Source organism: Falco rusticolus, chromosome 3 (assembly GCF_015220075.1).
Source record: "Falco rusticolus isolate bFalRus1 chromosome 3, bFalRus1.pri, whole genome shotgun sequence".
Taxonomy (NCBI): domain Eukaryota; kingdom Metazoa; phylum Chordata; class Aves; order Falconiformes; family Falconidae; genus Falco; species Falco rusticolus.
The window spans coordinates 59,755,015-59,775,230 of record NC_051189.1 but is presented as its reverse complement, the minus strand read 5'-3'; the positions used below and the strand labels follow the sequence as shown (position 1 = coordinate 59,775,230).

Below are 20,216 nucleotides of genomic sequence, written 5' to 3'. Positions count from 1 at the left end.
TTGGCTCAAATATTTTTTTATGTGAATAGCAGACAGATACAGAATGCTCCTTCTAGCTTCGCCTCTGATGTTCTTTGTGAAACGTCATTCTTTTTAAAATCCTCAGTGGAGTTTGTTCTAGAAATGTAGACTTTTATACCACTACATCAATTTAACTTCTGGAAGCTGATTCATCTATCACACTTTTAACCTTATTATCATGTGTAACTAAATAATGATATGAAAAATGCATTTTCTGAAAAAAAAAATCATCTTAAACTGCAGGATCATTGAAAGGACTAAAGTACAGTGCTCTTTGTTTTTCTTATGGCCGTGCTGTTATTTACTTGGGAACAACTCATCTTTCTTGCTCCTCATTAAGTCATTTGCCACCTGAAAATGTCACAGAAATATGATTTTGTACCATTATTGTTCCATGTCAATATGAAAATGCTATTTCCTTTAGCATTCTCCATGCTGCCCAGAAATAAAATAAAAAAAATAAAAAAATTTAGAGGCCTGGTTCAGTATAGAATATCAGTATTCACATGCACATTTCTGGCAGAATTTGCTGCAAAATTATGGGTTGGTTTAATGCTATGGAATAGAAAAATGGCAGCTGCTGCTGCTACAATAAAGGGTAGCAAAAATTCCAGCTGTGGATATGCAATCCCTTTTTCAGTGTAATACAAAAAGTGATATCTCCTATGACTAAATGTAGTGTGCAACTTTGGCTTATTTCTCTCTAATGTCATGTTTTCAGATACTTAACTTTCTTCAGGATTGAAAAAAAAGATGCTCAATGCACCACTCCCACAAACAGAAGTATCCATGGAATAATTAATGAAAGCTGTGTAATTTCTTTTTTCTGTTTGTGAATCAACCCGTAATTTCAATCTCTTCTGATTTCTGTATAAACATTTATTTTTAGCTTCAGAGATGAAAAGCTGACAGGCTTGGTAAAGAGACATTCAAAAGAAATAAGGCACAGAAAAATTTTAATAGCTATTAGATATAAGTGTAAAAATGCCATCTGTATATAAACTCCAAGATGCCTATAGGAAGAAAAAATGCAGCTGATGTTTAAATGTCTATATTTCACTGGTAAATTAGCTACTGTAGGAAATTTTGCAGTATTAGTAATAAAAGATATGACACTATCTTGTAGTGGAGCTGACTAGATGGTGAAGGAAACACACCGCTGTTCCATCCCCTTAGATTTCCGAAGGCAGAATGTAATAACAGAATGTCTTTTTGCATTATGTTACAGACTAAAACATTGAGAGCTGTAACTTCAGATATGGGCCATCCTGAAGCTTCTGTGAACCCCTGCCACCTGTTTCTCCAAAGCTTTTTATGCGATATGAAAAAAGAGGAACTTGCAATATCATAGCAAGGTCTCAAGTTCCCACTGTACCCATCTCCACTCAGCAATAGTAGAAGGGTGACTGCCTGGCACGATGATGTGTCAAGGTGTGTGGGTACTGGATCAAAACCAAGAAGGATTCCAGTTACTTTTCCTTCCACAACACACCTTTGCTGCTGTATCACCAAGAATTACAGTCCACGTGGTACCAGCTGATTATTTCTCTGATCAAATGGATACTTGTGGGTGTTGTGCTGTGAGGGAAATTTTTCAGCATCTGAGGCACTGTCAACTGAGGATTTTCAATGCTTTTCATTCTACTGAAAGTACTACCACTGTCTCACAGATATTTTCTTATTCTGGTTTGCCTCCCAGGACATTTTATTTTCCTTAGCTGTTCCCTTTTGGGGCATGTTCGTTCCTTGATAAAGTAAAGAGCTGTCTCTCAGCTCATGGCTAAACTGAGGAACCCAGGAGAGCTCACTAGCCCCGGCAGCCAGGTGCATACCCTGATTTCATCCTGACTCTCAGGTGAAACTGAGAATGATCATCCCAAAGCCCAGGGAGTTTGGTTTCCTGGCAGAGCCAAGCTGACCAACGTACTCAAGAAACTAGCACATATGGTTGTGTCCACCTGTCCTCCAATGGAGGTCCTGCAAGAGGGGTTCAGTGGCTGAGGATGCACTAGCCTTCCAGGAAGTATCAGGATGTCAGTAGGATGACATGTCCCACTGGCTGTTACCAGTTCACAGCCACTTGTCTCACATCTTACTATCTGGTGTCTATGCGCTTCTTCAGTTGTCTCCTGCAGCAAAGCTGGTAAGCTGTAAATGTCTTATGTCTTAAGACTTGTAACAAGTAGAACTAAACTCCCTGAAGCAACCCAGCAGCGGCTTACAAATTTTCTTCTCTAAAAGTTGTGTTGAGTTACAAGACAGCAATGTGAAGAGCTGAGTGGCTTGCTTATTAAAGATCATCCATGCAGACATTGCCTGATCTAAAAGGAGTATGAACAAAAGGAAGGGAAAAGCTTGTTCAAAGATGAGGTCATAGCAGGCCAGGTGCTCTTCTGCAGCACTGACAGCTTGTTGCAGCATCTTAAACCCACAAAAAGCCCATTTCAGAATGGGAGAGGAACATAACCTACACTGCATTACTTCTACAATAACCCACAATAATAATGTTATTAGAAAATCACAGGAATAAACTAACCCCTTAACTTTGAAAGCTGGTATACACAGATTATCATCAAAATGCTGGCAACTAGATGCTAGTAAGACTTCACCCAAAAGTCTAAAATTCTCTTCAAAGCTTGATTAAAAAGCCAATGCTCAAAATCAACAAATGGAAAAGACTCAAAGGAAGCACATATTTACTAGTTCTTAGGACAAAAACTGAGGTTTATTGTGCAGTGCACATGTACACGCACACCTACAGAGCTTCACATCACAGCTTGTGTAGAGGAACAGAGCTATGAAATACCTGACATTAGTACTCTGGCACTGCATTTCCTTCACTTCAGATACATCCTCAAATGATATAAAAATAGACTAGCATTACTTTCTGACGTGACTAAGGATCTTTAGTTTTGATCTACATACAACTGCATTAATAATAGATTAAGGGTTGTTATCAAAGCACGATCACATACTCCAGAAGGAAGAAACTACAAAGTACAGCTGTCAAATCACTCTCACTAGCTAAAGCAAGGGCAAAGTAACCGTATCTGAACTTCTAGGACATTTGCTGGTCTATTCAACCTCTCTTTAACATTTCATTCCTGAGCAATGACTTGCATGCACATGACACAAACCAGTATTATCCTTCTCACTGACCTTGGACAGACAAGGAAGGAAAAGATATTTTCTTAAAGGTGACAGTATCATTGTAGGACATAATGCAATAAAACAACAGCCTGCAGAGAGCAGGAGGAGCCATGGCATTAACATTTTGTTAGCCGATACTGAAGGAGTAGCATGTGACATGGGTTTATTTAGTATCTCAATCCAGTTTCTCAGGCATTACTCCACACGAAACGGATGATGCCCCTTCAAAATGCATGAACTCTGAGTAACTGTATAACTGTTTCTTGCTTCCTTGTAATTATGCTACCCTCTTAAATATGCGACCTAGTCTGTTTGGCCTGTGAATGTTGATAAAATAGCCATTTTGGTATACTGTCTGGTAAACATCTGACAGCAAAACAAAGCAACACGAAAAGACAGCCCATCACTGTCTTTCGTCAAAAAGGCAAAGCCACTCTGCCACAGCCCACTGTAACATCCACAAAGTGGACATTTCTCAACACCAAATAGAAACCAAGCACACAGAAGTTACTAAAATGGCTAGTATGCATGGAGATTCCTTTTGTCAAAAACAGACAAGATCTGCATGACTATTTATTGAGATGATCCAAACAGGAAAATCCTAGACCTCAGGTACTACAGAGGCTAATGAGATACAGGGAAGATAAAGACAGGCCAATTTAGCTTTGAACTTTTGGTGACTAATCAGCAATCATGATTCAGGACAGTGACCTTTCCTGCTGTGTTTTCATTCCTGGTTAGTCACTCCAATACATTCCTTGGCTCTCAGATAATGAAAGACAGAGCAGTTTTTCATTTGCAGTAAATTCACATGTATCAAAATAATATTAAGTGACATTTTATAAGGTTTTACAACTTTTTGAGCCACTGTACTTCCTCACCCATATTAAAAGACTTTGAGAAAGAGAACTGATTTGACTACAAACATCTAGATTCTCCATGATTAGTAAATGCATGAGATCTATTATGAAAATCCTACACTGTAAATTTAGCCTAGATTTTTGTTAGACTCTGGCAAGACACAGCAGGAAAAAACTAGGCTTTCAAGAGCATCCACAAAAAGGAAAACAAACCTAACATTAAATAGGGAGAATCATGTGACCAAAATGTTAACCTGTGGTCAATATTTTTAATCCAATAATGTGGTGATTGGAAACATCTACAAGAGATTAAGTCATGCAGAAAACAGCACTGCTCAGATTAATCTGTTTACAACAAAATATGAAAACAGTGACAAATTCGACAGGATGTTAATGGGATGAGCATTAGGACCACAGCAGGCATTTCTTGTGTTACTAAAAAGCAGTGTGAGTTAAAAGGGAAAATAAATTTTAATATTTGGATCTTGTATTAAGAATGTGCATTCCTCTGTAAATAATCAGAATGACAGTTATATGCAGAGGCCATAGCTGAAAGTGAAAGATGTGATTAACCAAGAGCAGTGTATCTTGGAGTGCTCACAGTGGACAGTAACCTTCCATTTATCGTTGAGGTTAATTTCCCTTTCTGAGGGTCACTAACTTGATCTTATTTGCTTGACTTACTGTTGATCTTCTTTAATCATAGCAAAAAAAAAAAAAAGAATTGTAAGTAATGCCTGTCTGAATGTAGCTAATTTAATCATATGACCTTTTCCATCTTATTTTCACCCTATGGCTATCAGACTTCTAATCAGACAGCAAATCATTAGACTCTAAGTGTTGCAGTATACTCTGTTATTTTATTTATGCATTCATGAAAATCATGAGATGCTAAAATACTGTGTTATTCAGTTGTACTGTATTCATACCTTTATCCAAGGAACCTACTACTGCAGTATCCGAGCTTTAAAAAATGTTGGGGTTTTTTTGTTGCTTGTGGCGGGTTTTTTTCTTGTCAAAAGAGTAATCCACATGCACAAGAGTTCAAGTAATAAAGCTTGCATGCTGATTGCTCCTACTGTGGGAAAGAAGGCAGCTCTGCAGCCACTGAAGTGTCAAAACAGCTAGTGTTAGAGCAAATACTTTACACCTCCCCTGGTGCTTTTGCAAGGGCTACTCATAAGAGAACATGTGTTTCTGCAAGTATATGTGGCTAATCCTGCCGTAGCTGGTGATGTCTCCGTCATGATTTTCAGGTACTAATATTCCAACAACATATACTTCCAGGCAGTGCTGCCTTTCTATTTAGAAACACCCAGACTGAATTTTCTCAAATCCAAGTGATGACCAAGGAAGCATCAAGTACTCTGCCTCTGATTATCAGACCTCCAATAGCCCTGATACTACTGCTCTGCAGCAAGCAGTTAATAGCAATCGAAATTTAATTAATGTGGAGAATATGGCACCCAAAGATTTAAGAACTTTCATTAGCAAGTTAGTGGCAGAAACCACACCTCTTGATTACTCTGCTCTTTCTGTAACCCACCTGGAAGCTTATTTAAAAAGCAATTGCTATTATTAGATCTTTATGCCAGGAAGAAGCCTACAGGAAATAAGTGAACACCAGGATTTCTGAAAGGCTGACTTCAAAGAACTGCAAAATTATAGTCCATTCTGGTGTGAAAGGTTTTTCAGAAGTATTAACATTACAAAACCTCTGGAAAATGTGGGGATATAGTAGCCCTACAATGACAGGCTTACACTGAACAGCCAAGATTTTTATCTGTCCCCACAGCTCCACCACTTCACTCTCCAGTTAATTTCTCTTCCATTGCATGGCAGCAGTCATGGCAATATTTAGAAGTAATCAAAACCTGCTTTAATCAGGTATTATTGGGATTTAAGAGAGGGCAATAATGTTCATGGTGACTTTATTGCCTTGCCAGAACTGTATCTCTCTTTGTTTTTAACAACAAAATGTACAAATGGGCCACAGATAATTTTCAGAAGTTAGTATGTAGGACAAAAAAAAAAAATAATCTTAGGAAACCAAATTTACATTCTACCCATGTACCTTGCAGCATTACATATTTATATGAAACACAGAAAAACAGTTAATTCATTACACAACACAAGACAGTGATTTATTAGTCCTTTGTTGTGCTGTGAGAAAATCTGGAGTCTCCCACATTTTAGTCTCATGCAGTTAGGTTTTGCAGCATCACAGCAATTCTGTCCAGTTGAAAGTAGCATCTGACCCCATGTAGAACACATTCCTCTATTCATCAGGCAGAGAAAAGATGGATCCCTATTCTTTAACCTTTAATTAGTTCTTTGCCATTATGCATGCTGAGGGCGAGATTAGCCATAAATGCTTCCAGGGGCGCTGTACACTTACTAGTAACCTCTGCACGTAGAAAGTATGTATTTCACCCAGAACCAGCAAGTGGAAAAATATGTAGCAGAGAGGGTTGGACAGCATATAATTAAACTTGCTTTGCATATTAGGTGAGCGACTAAAGTGGAAACCGTTACTCTCTGTCTGCAAAGCAGCTCCCAAGGTTGTTGCAGGCAGGACCACAGACTATGCCTTGCAATACCAGGTATATGCTGCATATGACCAGTGAAAAATAGGCTTTTTGTTATGGCAGGGTTGAGACATCCAAATATGTGCCCAGGTTCTGCAAAGTGATGAAGCCTATGGGAAGCGAGGGCACTAAGCACTTAAATGAATTCACAAAGCAGGATATCAGAATGGTCCTTGCTTTAGATATTTTAGGCAATCAAATTTAAGTGGTTATGCTGAGTTTGGTTTACTCATTTGATGTTGCCTTTATCATTCCAAGATTATAAAGCAGTGAAGCTTTCCACTATCTAGTCAAATTACCAGATGTTAATGTGGCATTTTCTTTAAGGGTATGATTTTAGGGAGCATGCCAATTTCATTATATTATACAGTGGGGAGAAAATATGTTTATAAACCTGAAAAGCTCATCTGATACAAAGCAATCACACCCCAAACAACTAAAGTGGTATGTTCTACTGAATTTTTCTGTTTTTTTCATGGGTATGTCAGCACTTTGTAAATCTGAATACATCATCATGGACTCACTAACTTAAGCTATGTATATTTTTTATGAACAATACTTTCAACTTCTAGGCTCCATGTCATTGAAAAGTCAACTAATAACAATGCTTAGAAATTAATTTATTTCAGGTATGCTATAACAACCATAATCAGCTATAAATCCTTTTGCCCTATTTGCATTTACTGAATTTTCCTTAATTATACTGCTGCCTAATTATGAAGCTTAGTCTAGAGGGGAACCTGCAAGAAGCAATGATGCAGAAAGCAGAGGACAGTTTATTCCACTTCATGGATTTACAACTTTCTACTACGGCAAACCATTTGGAACAGACTCAATTTGTGAGGTTATTAACATGTAAACAGTGTCACACTGAAGACACATGGCAATGACCTACCATGCTAATGAAAAGTGATATTGAGTTTACTAATTCAGATAAGGGTACACAGATTGCCTTTTCTCTAACGTACAGAGGCCTGTCACAGAAATAAATGCATGGTTCTTGTTGCAATTAATTTGATTCTTGTTCTTTTAAAGCTTTACTTGTAGATTTAATTAAAGCTTTCATGCAGCACTTTCAGGAAGTATCTATGTTTAATGGCTTTTTCTCCTAAATTAAAGAAACGAGTGAAGGTTATGATTCAAAGAACAACACGAAATCATAAAATGAAAAGCTGTCCTTAATACAGTACGCATTACCTTGTTTTGACATAAGTAAATACACAATACTGTGGGTATTGAAGTACACTTCTTATAATTAATATTGTATTGCAACTTCCATGGTGACATCATTTTCAACTGATTAAGATTTTTTTCTTTTTTGAATGTAAAATATTGCATGCTAAGTTTTAACCTGGAGGTGAATATTTTTAAAATCTTAGCAAAATCAACTTTAAGATAAGAAAAAATAAGCAAATAAAAACAGCTTTCTGTTTTCCCATGAAAATAAAAAAAACAATCCCCAATGGGAAAAATTCTCACGTAGACATGTAACTCAGTCTTTCCTTAATTTTACCATGTTAAATGTTCCCACAGAGTAAGTCATCCTAAGCAATAGCCCTTTAGTAAATATCAAGAATAAAAAGAATTACAGGAAAAGGTTGTACAGTAAGAGACGGATATTCTGACATTCTCAGATTTGCCTCTCCTTCCCTTCTAGAGGTTCTGAGGAGATGCTAGGACATGGACCAAGAACAAATGACTAGGCAGCCTGCATAAAGTCTCATGAGAGAAAGTAGAGCGTAGAGAATGAAAATTTTAAGGAAATATTTTTCAGGACATGGCAGACAATATTTTACCTGGTGGGGAAAGGAAAATGAGCTAAAGGAAATGAGTAGTAAATAAAAGGAGGAACAGAGGAAGAAGAGAAATAAATGAAAAAGGAAATGATCAGTAGAATAAGAAGGCAGGCTTTAGTGCTGGTCACACACATTAGTGTTGGAAGAGAAAAAGAAGCTGTAAGGACAACAGTAGGATCTAAGGAATAAGTTATATAAAACCCTTTGCAGACAGAGAACTGGACAAGATGCTTCCATGAATGCACAGTACTCCTGCCTCAAAATAGGTTTACAGTGCTTCGGGTTCCAAAAAAAGGCAGCTGAAACCACAGTAACCTATTCAACAAAAAAAATAAACCTGTTCTTGCTGGAAGCCTGTACTGGGACTCCACATGCAACCAATGTACCTTGTTCTCCTTTTCATTTATTTTTCTTAAGCATACAGTAGAGTAGGTATTCCATACAGTTTACTAACAACCTTATGTGTTTCTCTTCTTTTCTGAGTTTAAAATATCTTCTACAATCTTAATCTGGAGAATAGTAAAATGCAGACATGACTCCTCCCTATTTGGTAAGCAGAAAGTAAAGTTCTACTGCCAGTAACACCTGGATATTACACCTAAGGATCAGGGCTTTACTCTGTGAGGTATAAATGTGACAATCTTACCTTAAAAATATCAGTAAATATAAAGCATTCAGTATTTCATCTGCTTTTGAAAATACACTGCAAGCTATGAACCCAGTCCCTTTGAAGTGATCCTTCCATGGGCAATTGCCAAATGGGACCATAAACTGCAAAACACATTCCATTATACCTAAAGCATAATCCAATACACATCCTTAAGCAAGCTAAAATGTATCTAGCCCAACTAAACCATTACTTGCTGCAGCTAATACGCATGCATTATTATGCCCAGTATGATCATGTGGGTCAAATCTATAGTGGAAGACCTACTTTTGGCTACTGACATCACCACACAGGAGGAAAGCACATTTCACTTTGCATTGGGAGATGTGGAGTGGCAAAATTGCTCTAAACGAGCTGATCCTCTCCTTCCTGTACGATTGTGAAGTGCGCACGTTAGTGAATGCTTTGCTTTGACTTTCCTTCAGACAAACCAGAGATGTCTTTGGTAGCTCTAACTTAAGTCTTCACGATCAGAGGAATCGGGGAATGAGAAAGGAGGAGAGAAGCTAATTCCCTCTGCATGTAAACGGGGTATAATTTAGATACTTAGATGTTTGGTTCAGTGTCTCACTGTGACATCTCAGATCAAATGCAGAAGTGTTCCTGAGCTTCAGCTGCTAAAAAGAAAAATAAATATGCTGCTTTAAGTTCAACAGCTCAGTACTCACAGGAGCAGGTAGTTCATGGCACAAGCCCTACAAAACTGCGCTCTGCTCCAACTACTACCTCTTTTTATTTCAATTACTGCTGCTGTCTGGTTGGCACAGGAACTAACAGAATTATACAAGACTTTTCTGACAGTCCTACAGATTTCTCTCTGTAGCATACACTAAAAGCTAGTCTAATAATAATAATGATATTAGCAGTAAAAATAAAAACTTTTTTTTTGAACACTTGTAAATGAAATAGAGCCATGATTCCAACATCTATGATAAGTCTTGTAAAAGTTTCTCTTTTGCAACAGGGTGTCTAGGACTGATCAAATGCCAGGCTTTGCTGGATTTGTAAGCACACAGTGCAGTCTGTTCCTGTTTTCTTGCTTGATTAGTTTTTGTGAGGCTCAGTTTCACAGCTGATGCAATCTTCTCAGCTACATTTTGCATGTGGGCTGTTGCCCTGAAATTAGGAAGGACCCTGAATAGAAAGAATACTTGGACAAACTCATATAAATTGAGGTAGAGGGCCAGAGTGACCAGGAGCGGCAAGAGAAAGCAACTGAGGTATGTTTCCATAGCCTCTCATGCCAGAGTTAGGTAATTCATTGCAGGAAAACAACGACCAAGAAAAATGACAGAAAGAAAATTTGGAAATGAATGATGATTTCAATCAGCTAGTCACTAAGGAAAGTAAACGGCCACTGTTCTTCCCTCCAGGGATCTGGCAGTCTAGACTTTAAGGGAGCTCAAGAAATACTGTAGATAAGAAAGGAAATGGAAAGGAGAAGAAGGAAAAGGAGCCAAGATTAGAACATTTTCATTGTGAAATTAAGAGTGTACACTGACAGATGCTACCTTGAGATGGATTGTTATTAACCTGGCCATAACCCTTGCAAATAGGCTCAACAAAAATATTTCAGCTGTGAAACATCTCCCATGGGATTCAAGGGTCAGAGAAAAGATTACAGGTAAGAAGCTCAAACCAAAATATAATGAGTCAATAGAAGTTATTGCAGTACTAATGACTGGAACACCTCAGTGCCCTGTGCTGACATCACTCAACAGGCACAAACATCTAGTTCAGGGGTCCTCAAACTTTTTAAGCAGGGGGCCGGTGCGCAGATGAAGTTTCAGGCAGTCATCTGCGGCTGCTTGGTTTCCCCCCCAACCCCTGGGGGGGGGGGGGGGGGGGCGGCGGGGAAAGGTGGTGTTCTGTAAATACCAGGGGCTGGATTGAGGACCCTGGGGGGCTGTATCTGGCCCATGGGCCGTAGGTTGAGGACCCCTGATCTAGTTTGTTCTTATCTGTATCACAGAGGTGATTAAGCCTGTGGTTTACTGCAGCAAAGAAATCTTAGGCTACATTCACCATATGATTTCTTCTACACGTTTTTCTTTAAGCATTTTTGAGCTGATTGTTTTCCTTGAGTCCAGGGGAGTTATAATGCAACATCCACCTTGTTGCTTGTTGTCCCACATTTTGCAGACGACTTCTGTCATTCAGTTCAATATTTCATTAAGCCATTTTGACAGCTAACACTTCAATCTTTTAGGAAAAAATAGAGGCCTTTAGCAAAATACATTATGAAGTGAATTTTGGTCTTAATATACAGTATAGCTTTTTTTACTGTTAACACATTTACATTCACACAAAGTGTAACAGCAGATTTGGGGTTTAAAGAAAGCAAGTTTCCAATGCCATTGCCCTTCTTGTACAACAAATACCAATACTAAAGTAAGGAAAAACTCTTCTTTCTATTTAGATATTTAAAACAGAGGAATCTGAAGTCAGTTTTGAGCTATCTATGTATACAGAAAAGCAATTCAAGAGTAAAAATCGCATGAATCACACTTTCTTCCCAAGGGAAAAGTCTTAAACAAAGTGAATATACCCTCTTTGAAAGTCAAATTCAACAGCAATGGTAGATAACGGCAAAATCTCATTGCCTAGAATGACTGCTGTTGACAGTGAGCTTGACTTATTTGGGAAATAAATTTTTTTAGGAAGCTACAATGTCAACAGGTTAATTGAAGAATTAATTCAGTCCACAATTTTATAGAGAAGACAATCCACCCTGGTAAACTGGTAACATTAGCTGAACAAGACTCAATATGGGACAGCAATACAAACACTCAAATACAAACATAACATTTACAAACATAACATTTTCAATACACCTACCTGTCCCTATCTGTAGAGGAATGAAGCTGGGTTAATTAATATTGATAACATACAGCTGTGGGCTGGCTTGGGGGGGTGTTGGGGCAGCGTGGTGTGTGTGTGTGGTTGGCCTATGTAGATAAGGTGCAGCTGTGGCTGGTTCTGTGAAGTCGTTGAGAGTCAATAAAGAGAGAGCAGCTGAAGAAGAAGGAGAGAGAGCAAGTGCAGAGAATGCATGCCCTGGATGAGGTGAGAAGAAGGCAGCAGAGGGACTGGCATGAAGAGTATGCTGGTATGAGATGGTAAAAGACCTTGTTGTAGCTGGCTAGTTTGGAGAGTGCTGTGATACCTATCTTCTCTTTCCCTCCTGAATATATGTATTACCTCTCAATGTTATATATAATAAAGACAGGCTTTCAGGCTTGTCCTACAAGAATATATGGAATCCACAATTTCTAAAAGTAATCTCAGTATTCAATTCAACCCCTTGTATCTTAGTTTAGAAAAGCAAGACAAGGCTTTTATTATGTGGAAAGAACTAAGACATCTCTAGACTGCATAAATATTTATTTTCATACACTTACATTGGTTCCCATATTAATGTCCGGTACTTTCACAAAACAAGCAGTGTAAACTGAAACTGACCTTTTAAGGACAGAAAAGTCTCCAAACCCTAGCTTATCTGCAAATTTACTGCTTGACACTGAGGGAGAAAGGACAGTACCTGAGTGTGATTGTGTGACCAGCATAGCAATCAAACACTTCTGATACTTCACCTCACTCTCTCTGAAGTACCCATTTAAAAAAAAAAAAAAAAACCAACAAACAAAACCCCCAAACTTGCAGCACATTATAGTTTATGGTTTCTCTCACAACACATCTGGGCTAATGTGGTTTTGAAAAGTCTGGGTAACTTAAAAAATGACTATAGGTTTCCTATGTATAAACATTGGAAAAGTAACTTGGAATGAGTACTGAAAAATGCCCAGAAAAGATGAAGTAAAGCAGAGCTGTTCCCTCACATAAACGATCTGATCTCTGTTGCACCTCAAGAAAGGTATTTCATATAGTCAGATAACTGCGCTGGGGGGCTCGCATACTTCAGAATGAGCTAATGAAATAATAATGAAAAAAGGATTTACTCATTGGTGGTCTGAGTGTTAAGGATTATTTACAATTTCTTCTACAGCGAAATGGGAATAAAGCAATAGATCAGATCCAAAATAATCAAATATACATGGAATCAGTGTAAGAAATAATGACTTCAGATAGTTTTTTAAAAATTACCTGGTGTATTTAAATTAAATAACATTCTAATTCTGATACTGTTTAGTATCTCCACGTGAAAGCTAGATATTGTACCTCTGTACTCAAACAATATGGTTCATAGCCCACAAAGGTAGTTTTCAGCAATGATGATTTAGTAAAACACCCTCCTTGCTATTTTGGGCACTGCATATTATTCAGAGATTTCAACATGTGGGCATTCTGGACTTTGCTAGATGCAACAAATCTCATGGGACATCCCCAAATAATTTCAGTCTAGCTTACAAGACAATTACAGAAATCCAAGTTTATTTTGGGTTACTTGATTCTGTGATACAAGTCTATGTAACTATGTACATTTAAAGATTCAGAAGAGATCACAGGTGTAGTCTAACCAATCAAACATATCAAAACAGTTCAAACACATTCATGTTCTTCTGTTCAGTGTTCTCCTCCATTTACAAGATGCAATCTGATGAATTTATTCTAGTTCCAGGGGCAGTTGCAGTTGAGAATACAAGACTGTTTCTAACACCTCTCATCTCTTACTGTTTTCAAATTACTACAGAAGTTTTAATGTGATGACTGCATGTTTCCTGGAATTATCCAGAAATCACTGTTAGGAGTTTTGACATGACTGAGTTTTTGGAAATTTTATGCCTCTGATTTTCAGGGTCATTTTGCAAATCTGCTAGCCTTGTGCTTTCCGCCATAAGTACTAGGTCAATCGCAATGGGATTGGAGAAATAAACGACAAATCAAGTCTCTGTACCGAGTAGAAGCCAGCACTGAAAACCCCATAGCAAAGCAAGAGACACAAGAGATAATATAAACTGAGAACAGGCGCCCGGGTTCCTGAGCTCAAATTAGATACACAAGACAAGCCTATCAGCTGGGCCCCAAACTATTAAATTCTCATGAAAAGGAGGGGATGTTTTTATTCACATTTATATGAAAACGCTCAGTATTTGTAGAATTAATTTTCTGGTAGGAGGAATTTTGTCCTATTTGAGTCATAAACAAAGCATCAGGCAATAGGATTTCTAGTGCTATACAGTCTCTTTTAGTAATGTTTCATCATTGTACTAGGCTTCTGGATTGAGATCTCCATACAGCGGATGCACCTGTGATGCACTTCTGTCCTAAGTTACCTAACTAGATGATTATTGCTGGGACAGCCAATATCAGATTTCATATATTAAGATCTCAATTTGATTACTATTTTATAGTAGATATATACTGGGTGATAATTGTCTCCTATTTCGCTACCTCACCTTTCACAAGTTTAAATGACTTGTGAAAAGGTACAAAAATAGAATAACTCCATGCACCTGACTGCTGTGCAGCACTATTGTTGCATAAGTATCTATTTTCAATAATAATCATAATATACCATTTTGATATCAAGTTCAAACTAAGGGACATCAAAAGCTACCTTCACAAAATTCTGTTTTAATTGACCATACATCCTAGTCATACAATGTAACTAAGCCTTGTCTTGAAAGCAACTTATACCAGCTACAATTTGTAACTATCTGCCGCAAAATTTGGGGTAAATTTAGTTCCCCAAACTCTGTCAGGCACCAGTGTCTCTAGCAAATTCAGATGATCCAAGCACTCATTTTGTTTGTCTGGTGCTTGAATTTGCATTAGCTCCTGAGTAATGATTAATGACCTCCAAGGGAAGAATCTTTATCAAAATGAAAATCTCAAATATAAAAGTTAACGGCCATCGGTCAGCACAGTGGCACTCATTATTACCTGAACAACAGGCTTGTCTAGTTCATTTAACTGTAATTACACAATAAACTACTAATATACTTTTCCTTCTCTGGCCAATTTCTCAGGGGTTTTGCCCATCAGAAAATGTGTCAGGAAAAACCAGTCATGCCAGCACCAGCCATGCTGAGAACACCAGTCATTACAAGTGTCACTAACGACACCATCTTCGTTCTTCTTTTTTCCCACTTGGAATTGACTGCAAAGTCAAAAAACCTGATGCAGAGTTAATGAGCACTATTAAATTCACTCTAATCTTAAGAACAAAAGAATTCATACAGGACTAACTATGGCCAGACCAAAAAAACCCCACAAACAAGAAACAGAAAAATAGATTTGCTGCCTGACTGAGGTGAAAGGTAGAAAATGCACTAGTTCTCTGGAATGCAAGAGTGGGAGGAAAGACGCTGGCAGAGGCACTTAAGCCCATTAAAAAGTGTAATTCTCAATAGCAGTACTCAACTTCTTTTCTGTAACATCTCTTGACTTGCTAACTAGTAAACACAAGACAAAATGGAAATAATTCTCTGCCAAATATGCACAGCTGTAGGTCCACCTCTGATGATTCATCAGCAGCTCTAGGCATCTGCCAATTTTTTCTTTTTTAATTTTAATTTAGGATGGATCTAGAAGTGGCAGAGATTGCAGTCTAGTAGGGAAAAGGAGCCCACAGCACATACAGAAAGCAGCACACAAGACAATAGTAACTATTTCAGTGCATAGATGCTCGCTTGGATGTCACAGCTTGCATTTACAATGACTAATCAGTAAATTTGAATGTGATACTGAGTATAGAAGTGGTAAATTAGCAATGGCAGAGTACTTCAAATTATATTTCTCAAAATATAGAACATCTTATAATCCGTACCAACTTCCTCCACCAAAAATAAAACTGTAATGAATTCTGCATTCATCTAAGATTTCCATCAATTTCAGTGAAATTGCATAGTGCGTAAACAGGTGGAGAATTTGGTCCAAAATATTTCATGCTATTGGCAGACGATCATGTCTGCTCTTTTCAGGGCTCTTCCTTCCCTTCTTTTGCCAGACAAGGAGCAAAACAGTACAAGGTCAAGATCACACAATTTCTTTTGGAAGAGTTAATGTACTCAGACTCCGAAGTTACTGAATTTGTATTGCACCAACAAAAAGACAAATCTTGAAGCCACTGCGAGCGTATTCTGTGTAATCAAGTGAAGCCCTAGAATATCCACTATTAACAGTCTCTATGATAGCAAAACTGGAGACAAAACTTGTTTGTAAAACTAACAGGAACATTTCAGTTCACATATTTTCCATTGTCAGTGGAAAAGAAAAAAAGTTATAATCCAATTCCTTTGAATACTGAAACAGGGTTTCATTTTGTGTTCCATTCATTTTAATTTTGTTTCATGACTTAGCATTGAGACATGGATCATATTACAATATGAATTTAAATATATTTACTTATTAAGGCAACAACATACTGTTTGACTTACTATATCATACTCTTTTGACATTTTAAAAAAAACATTTAAATGGTCCTAAACTGAATTTTTTTCTGAAGGCCTACTTAATGGAAAATATGGTTTTCTCATCTTGGGAACAGAAACAAATTTTGAAATACCATGTCTATGGAAACAATATTTTTTTCTGACCTTCACATTAGTACAGTACTTTAAAGAACAGTTTAAAAAAATGCACTATATGTAAAGTGTCAAATAATGTAATATGAAATCTGAATTACCAAGTAAATGAGCAGTTTCAATATATTCAGAAGTCTTAGGGAGTTTCAACTAAGAGATTTAAATTTTAGTTGATTTACTTCATTTGAAGCATGGTTCTGCTTGCCAAGTTTTCGTTAGAAAACATTTACTAATTTTTCCATAAATTTTATAAATGTTTAATACTTTTTCAAAATATTAATTGAAAACATATTTATTTAGAAAGTTTGAAGAGCAACTAAAAAGGATCATGAGCAACTTCATATTGCACTTCAATAAAAACATTACTGAAATGTGTTCCTTTCAAGAGCATCCTGGTACTATATGTACCTGAAAACTAGTACTACAATCTGTCTCATGCAAGAAACGCCCCATGTTCTGTAACTATATAAAAATATCTCCTAGTTTCCCATGACTTTTAAACCTGAGCTTTAAAGAAGACAGTTATCTACTGGACATCTGATTTTTGCTGCGGGCCATCAAGATTAAACAAGCTTCAATGCATTTCATTTAATGACTAAGTAAGGCCCCTAATATTTTGATAATCCAAAAACTATCATATACTCCTTGTACCTGGAAAGTGAGAAAAGGTGAATAGCCTCAGAAAGGGATTTGCTAAATTCACAGAGGAACCCTTCTCATTCATCACCTGCTGACAGCAGGGAATGAAACAAAGGCTTTGGGTAAATAAAGAATCATATAATGGTATTACTAAGGACTGCACCAAAATGAAAAGTTATTACTTACAGAAAGTTATGCTTCATCTTGCCCTTATTTTTTAGTGCTCTTTCCTTTGAAATTCACTCCAGTAATGGTAACTCATGAAGTTTATGCATGATCATTATTCATGAAAAAAGTAGTAATATGTACACAGCAACAAACAGAAATGCTTGTACATGTCTAACCAATGCTATATTTTCAACAGAACAAATGAGAAAGAAACCACTAAATAAATTCTAAAAATAGATACTTAGGCATAAAAATGTCTCATAGGCATGGCAGTCATATTAGTACCTCCTACTTTTCAAATAAGAAAATTTATTAGATAACTATTCAAAGGACTCTAATGCACAGTATGAGGCATAAGAAACAGCTATAATGCTAAATATTTTGTATTTTACAAAGTTTGTTTTTATAAAGGAGCTCCCAATATTAGCATTCACTAGTTACGCATGGAACAACATGGCAGAAAGTGTGTCTCTGATGACAAAGAAGTTACTTACAGGTAGTAAGTGTAGGAGTGATAGCTTCTTCTGCCATGATGGTGGAAGGATTAGGCAGTGGTGGAAAAGATGAAATGGAAGGAAAGAAAAGCCAAATATTAATGTATGAAAAATCAAGATGAAACTGAGACCAGAACTGGTGACACAAATGAAAGGTAGCAAGAATGCATATCTGGGCATATCATGCATGTCTGGAACAGACAGATGACATATCTAATCTCCATAAAACTTTAAGCAATACAATATATAATACATCTCCAACTGTTAAATCCCCTTAAAGTATACCTACTATCTATGTAATGTTAGATAGTTAATGTATATTTATTTCTGCACATACTACACACACAAACACTTCCAATTAAAGTGATATAACACCTCCAATTACAGGTCAACTGCATTAGGAATAAGGATATGGAACTTCTAACATATGTTAAAGTTTAACAATGCAGAATTTCAGAACATGTATTAAGTAGCTTATCTTCCTGTCACAGTACTGTAGAATCTTTGAATATCCCTTTCTTTACTTAAAGAAATCAGTTCTGCCATTGACAAGCAGAACTTGTTGCCAGAGGGGAAAAATCAATGATCACAGCTTTTCTAATAACCAATTACACTCTGAAGAAAAAAATACTTGCCACGCAAACAAAAACGCTATCATTGCTGGCTAAAATCATTTTGGTGGTATTTCCCCATATGGCAGAGTAAAAAATAAGAACTGATCCTGTATTCCTGTTATTTCTGCCCACGTGAATGTCACAAAGAACAAGTTGGAGACCTAGCACCGTCACCTTAAGAAATATGGACCCAGTCAGTCTTTTCTGCATCACCTCTTGCACAGCCAGATCCTCCACCCAGACATGCTCTGCATGAGCACGAAGTACAGAAGCCCTCCAGCTATGCTCTTTTGCTTTGCGTCTCTCCCTCCCTCAGTTATGAGCCCACTGCAAGCAGGAATGCAACTCTCCAAAATAGGCAAGCTCCAACCTAAATTATTTCCATATGTTGACGGAATTAAAAAGAGGCTGGACATCTTAAAACATCTCTGAGCATAATGTCAAGTAGCATTCCCATGCTGGTAAGATAAAAGACTGAAAGGAACCATGTAGGCATTTGTAATTTTTACGGCACATGCATATAGCTCTCTGACTACAGAGGAAACATGTAAACAGGCCTTGCAAAGGACTATAACTAACGTTAACTTGCCTCTAGCTACATGCTTCAGGCACCCCTTTGAAAACTAGGCTTTCATCAAATTTTCTCTCTCATCTTCTTTTGTGTGAAGATGCCGTTAGAAATATTTCCCAGTTTTTATTCCCATTTTTCTGATGCAAACAGTGTTGTTCAAACACAAGAGGCTAGATACTGAATATTTAATCACGTGGAACATCTGCACAAATGTACACCTGTTAATGTTGAGTTTTAAAAGATATCTAAGAATAGAGCGAGAGGAAAGCTGCAAAACAGTTACACACTTCTTCCACCAGCACACATTCCACTGCCTTCAGTAAGGTGCATAGGAACAGGTCCTATCAAAGCAGATCAACTTGCCTGCTCTATTAGCAAGGGTTTTTTTCTGGTTCAGTCATAATGATATCTCCCCCTGCCCTTCTTTTCAGAATTACTTATTCTCTCACTTCCATCTAGAATCTCATGACACTGCCAACCCTATTTCTTGCCATATGTTGTCATGACAGTGACTTAATGTAAGTAGTACAAATGTTCCCATACTTCTAAAAGATGTATAATAATTTGAGAAACAACAATAAATACAATTAATCAGTGAAGCACTGCTGGTAGTTATATGCAGAATTCTGCCAAATATGTTATAGAGATAAATTATTCCTTCTGAAAAAAACGCTCAAAATCCAGGAGCTTTAATGTGTGTAAATGTCCCATTAAAAATTTGTATGAGATGAGAAAAATTAAGTCTCAAGCTCCAGTTATTTTTATATTGTTACAGTTGTGAGATTTTCCATATGAAAGTCCTTGAAAAAGAGCACTGTGGGTTTTGATTCTCAAGAATACCAGACACTGGAAAAAAACAGGTAAAAAGAATATATTAAAACCCTACAGAAACAGACTGTTTTAGACTTGCAAGTCCTCAGGCAACTTGCAAAAGCAGCATTCATAATTGAAAAGATTTAGCTTTTTTTAAGAAATACAGACAAGTTCTGTTTTACTTCCTACAAAAGGTATACAAACACACTCTATGTATGAAGTGTCTTTTCCTGTTAGAGAGAGTCACCCACAGGTTTTTGCCAACCTTGGCGACATTTTCTTCTATGCATGGCTCTTCAGTCACTTCCCACCAGAGAGGTTATTTTATGTCAATATACTGTTTCTGTG

The 20,216-nt window shown here is 37.2% G+C and overlaps 1 protein-coding gene across 12 annotated transcripts in view; it reads right to left on the bottom strand.

Annotated features, from left to right (window-relative positions):
* The window catches only part of PTPRM (protein tyrosine phosphatase receptor type M), a 482,524-nt gene that overhangs the window by 133,064 nt on the left and 329,244 nt on the right, over positions 1 to 20,216 (bottom strand). For 6 of the 12 annotated variants that reach the window (XM_037380694.1, XM_037380695.1, XM_037380697.1 and 3 more), the window contains one exon: positions 17,871 to 17,900. The exons of the other annotated variants lie outside the window; for them this stretch is intronic. In XM_037380694.1, coding sequence (XP_037236591.1) covers positions 17,871 to 17,900 — 30 coding nt within the window. The remainder of the gene's footprint in view (positions 1 to 17,870; positions 17,901 to 20,216) is intronic. 12 annotated transcript variants of the gene reach the window in all.